We start from the raw sequence: 6000 nt of genomic DNA on the forward strand, positions 1-6000 counted from the left end.
ACAAGCTTGGTCCCAGATGACAGCCCGTAATGAAATCAATGACGCCTTTGCTCAGGGAGGTTTGCTTTTCACTTCCCTGGGTCTTGTTTCTCCAATGGGGTAATTATTTAGCAATTAGTTATATTCGTGTGCAAATGTTCACTTGGTTATTTGAAAGGCAAAGCTGGTTGCAATGTAATTCCTCACCACCTGAGGTTTAAGTAACCTAATATCGTTTATACGTCTTTAAAAGCCTGACTAGATTAACGTATTCCGCGCCTCCTCCCAGGAGAGGACAATGTTCTCAAATTAGCCACGTCCCACAAATCACCAGGTAGCATGAAATGAACTACACTCCCCTCAGGCTCATTTGGAAGCAGTTAGCCGCCGCTCGATGCAACAACAAAACAATCAAAAGTTTTCGCCCCAGTTTTTTTGGTTCTTGTGTCTTTCTCCCTTCAACCATCTCTTTTGGTGTACCTCTCTGTGGCGGTGAAAAAAACAGCAATTAGTGACACCATATGGCAGACAACGGCAAGGCCGCTTTGAACACCTCCCAGCCTGAACTCCTCCATATGCTGTGGAATTTGCCCGTTTGTTGTCTCTCGTTAATGAGAAAAGCGATGCACCCGTTTCCCTATTTCAATTTCTCACCTGTTTTCTGCGTCGTGGGCGGCAGAGGCTTATACATTCCCACCTACACCTCTGAGTTTTACCGTCTGCCGGGCCTAGGCATGCTGATAAGTTAGCAAAGCCTAATTTTGTTGGGGAGCACCTGCTTGAGTTTTTTTTTGTGTGTGTCTAGGATGGACTGGCAATTTGCTTATGATCAGATAACACAGAAGGAAATAGTGTATAGACTTCAGGGGGTTTGTGTTGTCCAAAGCGGAGCGGCTGCATTTCAGGAAATATGCTGTGTAGATTCAATTTATAATCCCCTGCTAATGTTATTTTTGTCAATGAAGATGCTGAGCCAGGGAAAAAGAAGTTGAGGGGAGGCTGAAGGGCAAATTCAGCACATCTGGAAGACATGAGTGCCTCACTGAGAGCAGCCGATTGATGAAACAGGAATGAGAGAGGTGGCAGGAGAAGCAATAAATAAAGAGGCTGGAGAACACGAAAAGGCAGAGAAACAGAGAGCCCACACACCCGTTTTTAAGCTCCTGATTGCTGGTGGGACTGGCACAGATCCTCCGGCTGGCACGGAGCCAGAGTGACATCCTGTTGCCAGGGGCGACATTATGGTTCAGCCGCAGCCAAGGAAGGCCGAAGCAGACGGTCACCTTGAGCCATGCCAGCCTCCTGTTTAGTTCTGACACCGCCATTTATCGTCTGCGGCTCTGGATACCGCAGCGTGTTCACACACACACGTGCCCACAGTCACACAGAAACACTGAAACAAACACCGGCTGTTAAAAATAGCCTTTTTTCTCACCTATCACACCACTGGGAGTCAGCAGTTTAGCCGAGCAATAAAAATGACCCAGAGCAAGTCTTCATGAAAAGCCAGACCGTGAACGAGGAGCCATTACTCGGTTGTGGCCTCAGATCTGTGGCACTAGTGTCAGCATGGGTTAGATCCGCAGCATGAGTGGTTGTTTATTCTGCCGCTTCTTCTCCTTGTCTCTCCAGATTGTGTTTATAACTCGTTGCCATAGCGGCAGCCGCATTACAGCCAGCACAGGCTTTTTTCTTTCACCCTGTGGGCTTATTGGCCGTGTCTGGTTCAGCTTCTGCCCCTGTAAAAGAACATGATGCTCCATGAAATGATAGCTTTGTGTCTTTGAGTCTTTGGTGTGTTTTAGTACCTGCCACCTTCTCAGTGACAGCTTCTATTGCAGATCAGATTATAATCTCTTTTAACTGGACAGGCATTGGAGGTTTGAGTGGCATATCACAAGATTAGGGTCACTGAGGGACTCGCCCATACAATGTGCAGTGTGGGCAATCAGAACCTTCTTTGAAAGATCACACCTTCACAAAGGTCACGGTGTATTCCAACATTAGCTCTGTGGCAAAAAACAACTCATATAAGCTTCTGTTAATAATTAGTTCAAAACACTTGATTAATTGTGTGCAGCTATTTTTTATTTGAAAAAGTTGCGCCACTTTTTGGCATTTTTGTGTTTGTGTGTTAATAATAAGTCGGATGTGAGTTGATTTAACTGAACTTCACAACACGGATACCCTAAAAAATATTACACAACTGTACAAAGACCGTTTTACCTCCGCAAAGGGGGTTATGTTTTCACTCCTTTTACGTTGGTTTGTAAGTTCGCTAGTTTGTGAGCAAGATTGTACAAAATCAGCAGAACGGATTTCCTCAAAACTAATTTAAAACATCAGGCACATTTAGGGAGCTGATATCTATGAGTGTGTGATTTGGTGCAGCTTGACTGAATTTAAGAGGACTGCTGGGCCTTGGCGGAGGTTTGCCCTCTTCTCTACTGTGGGCCATCCTAGTAATAGATGTAATTAAAGGAGTATTTACAGTATTCTGCATTACATGGTTCCATTGACCCTGTATAAACTGTCCCATTCATTGTAGAGCTGGATTACATCTTCAGGCTAGACTGATTCTGTGATACAGTTCCTTCAGTGCTTCTGTACCATCCCTGATCCTTTCTGTCAGATTGAAGCATCAGATAGTTTTGACTGACGTACAGAACAATGTCCTCACAGATAAAACCCTGACACCTGCGCTCGTGACCCAGAGACACATTCAGCCTCTGTCCGTAATACTTTTGAGTTTCGTGGAGTCTCTTATCTTTCACCCACAGAAACCTCCGTCCCTTTTTCTTTCACCTGTCACGATCTGATTGGACGCTGGGAACTTCTGCCTCTGGCTGTCCATTTAGAACATGAAGGGATTTTAAATAGAGGTCAGATTGTGACGGCCTGAACTCTGAGGTCACCTGGTCACATAATGTGATGATTTCAGCATATGGCCAAGTTAAGAGGGAAATGGGTAATTCCCAGTTTCTATTTAATCTGCTTGGAGCACCCGCTGGGTTTGAGGCTTTCACACATGGAAGTGCAAACCAAGGTTCATGCCTTTGTTACATTGTTTATAATGTATCTGGTTAGTTTTGGTTTAGGGAGCGCACTAAAGACTGACACACGTATATGTCCTGTCCTCATCACCTACATGGGCTGTGTCTACTTATACTTGACATTGATTGGCTTGTAGACGGGCGTGTGTCGGACATCAGCGTGTTGTCAATTCAGCTGGTAGCAGTCTTTCCTCTTGAATGGACAAAATGATTGAACTTGTTTATTTAGTTCATTTCATTGCCACTTTAATATCATTATAGTAAATCTACAAGCATAGTTCAGTTTTATCCAGACCAATATCACCTGTTTGGTCCGTTGGTTCAACTTTCACGCCTGTTATTTTGATGAAGACCAAACAAGATTGGTGTGTGAGTTTCACTGAGCAGCAGGTCATGTCAAATAATCTGTCTCTCATATTCCTTAAGAGGGGGGATCCATCCTCCCTTCTTCATTGACTTCTCTGAACAACTAAAGCAATGCAAGGGCTCCAGACACACACAAACACAACCTGCCACCTGACATAACAAAGCCCCGGCTTCCTTCTTTTAATAATTCTAGAATGTTGGAGGAGAAAGAATGAGCATTCAGATGATATTTAGGAAATTCGATTTTCAACTGGACGGGTGGTTGATGAGTAAAACAAAAGGCAAACATCTGCCATAGCCGCAAAAATAATCGGGTTCAATTCACATTTAGTAAGACATAAAGTGGCCCCAGCTGGATGAGCATAAATACACTTAAGTGTCTTGTGTGCGACAGGATTTTGAAGATGATTCTGGCTCTGTTCCAGTCTGTGTTTTTATTTCACAGCAAAAGACAAGACTTATAACTGAATTTACTGCTCTGGCCACGGTGATTTATTGAGTGTGCTGACGCCAGTGCTTTCACTTTACTCGTCCCTGTAATGTGTGGCGGGCCACTGAAGCTGGATAAAGAGCTTAGACTGTCTGACCCACTCCTGCACTCACACCCAAAGCATCACACACAAACACATATACACACACATACAATCATTTCACACACATTCACGGGGGAGAGCAGCAGGGAAACATAAAGCCGCAAATATTTTTTGAAAGCCTAATTGAGTCTTTTTAATACTCTTAGTGGCACTGAACGGTGTGTCCGTATGACCCCCCGGTGCATCCAGTTGAATATATGCTTTGTATTAGCTGCATGGTCAGTGTTTGCATATGGTGTTAAAATCTGGTTTTGTTCCGCTGAATGTATTTGCCATAATAATGGAGGCTTTAGAAATTTGAAAGCGGATTAAAGCTCAAATCTAGAAACACCGATGCACCACAGGATAGTGTTTTATCTCTGTCAGAAAAGAAATATAAAAAAATGATTATAATACATTTTTACCTGAATATCAAAACAACAATTTTACTTTTTTACTTTAATTCAAAGCCATGGTTTTTGTGTGTGAGTGTATGTGTGTGGGTTGCATATGTGTGTCAGTACTGCAGGTGCTGAAATTGCTAAAATTACTGGCTCAGTGGCCTGGCTTGAATGAACACTGTTCATGGCGGCATATTTGGACATTTAAGTCAACGACACGGTGCCTTCTCTGCACATCTGCGGCTGAAAAGGGAGTGATGGTACTTGAAAGAGGAAATGGGTTGTTTTGATAATCACTTTGACTTGTTCCACCTTCTCTCTCTCTTTAATGTGGTGTCATTATTACTGAAATGCAATTAGCTATGCTAATGGGCTGGCATTTGGACTTCCGTCTCTGCACTTACACCGAGACTGGTAAAAAATGTGCCGTAAATGAATTGGGATGGCGAATTGGAGAGGTTGAATGGGCTTGAGAGGGCTGAGTGGAGATGCTGTGGCTGTTGTAGAGGGTGTTATTGAGTGTAAGGGCTAAAGTAATCCGGTGGAAGTGCAGAGAAGTGGGGGTTTTTAAATTAGGAATTGTTGGGGCTGAAAGAGAAGAGCTGGAATCAGGAAGTGAATGAAGATGCTGTTGGGAGGAGTGAAGGGGCAGAAAAGCCACAAAAACCTGTTAAATCATTTTGTGGTTGTGGGTGAGTGTGTACGTGTATGAAGAGATTACGGGGTATCACACAACATAGCTGTCCCTTTAGTGCATGATAGCTTTACCAGGCATGTTCTATTAATGTTGTGCTACAGACAAAGATGCATTATGGCGAGAGAAACCACTTGGATAGCAGGATGGTAAAAACTCTGCCTCTGATTCTCCCTTGAGCAATTCATACCGGCATGTTCTGTGAATATAAACATCCACTCCCCGGCTTGAATAATATTAAGATGATATAATTGGATTGATGCATTACTGAATTATTACCTGACAGCAGAGAGTGTAACCTTGCACAGTTTGCAGGACGAGTGCTTGTCCGTATCTCGGGGACCATAATCGCGGCTGGTGAGTTGTGGAGTCATTAATAGATTAAGAGAGATCAGAGATGCTCGAGTGCGGAGCCGGGTCAGCGGGGCGGCTGCAATTTAAAACGCAGAGCTTATGCAGAGCTTTTTCATTTTTACTGTCCTGTCATGTCCTGTCTTGTTTTGCCTCATCTGTACAGTATTTCTTCAGACCAGACTCAGAATAAACTTCACATTGAATCGTGTCTTATCCACTAGGTGGCGCTGTGCCTCTTCACTCTTCACATAAGACTAAATAGCAAGAAGTCTTCTTGGCTGCTCGGAAAGCAAACCCAAATATCTGTAGGGTGAATAGATTATGATATGAGCAGAAGCAGTGTTTTTTTCCCCCCACCCTCCAGGAGGTTGTTTGTTTTTCCTGTAATGGCTGAAAAGAGGCTGTTCCTCCTCTCCTCACAAAGCTCTGCACCCCCGCAGACATACCTGTGAGAGCGCCGGGCGCTGACCCGAGTCCAACCTCCACAACCTCAGAGAGGGATCGGGAGCTCCATAAGGGATCCAGACCAGCTGAGGTTCAGTCTGTTTTAACCCTCGACACTTCCCCCCTCTCTCACCCTC

General features: G+C 44.1%; 1 protein-coding gene across 1 annotated transcript in view; it reads left to right on the top strand.

Annotated features, from left to right (window-relative positions):
- The first annotated feature begins 5079 nt into the window (after positions 1 to 5079).
- The window catches only part of syne1a (spectrin repeat containing, nuclear envelope 1a), a 114703-nt gene continuing 113782 nt past the window's right edge, over positions 5080 to 6000 (top strand). The window contains exon 1 of the mRNA XM_061092037.1: positions 5080 to 5095. Within this exon, the coding sequence (XP_060948020.1) occupies positions 5080 to 5095 (16 nt within the window). The remainder of the gene's footprint in view (positions 5096 to 6000) is intronic.

The sequence above is a fragment of the Limanda limanda genome, chromosome 18, assembly GCF_963576545.1.
Source record: "Limanda limanda chromosome 18, fLimLim1.1, whole genome shotgun sequence".
Lineage (NCBI taxonomy): Eukaryota > Metazoa > Chordata > Actinopteri > Pleuronectiformes > Pleuronectidae > Limanda > Limanda limanda.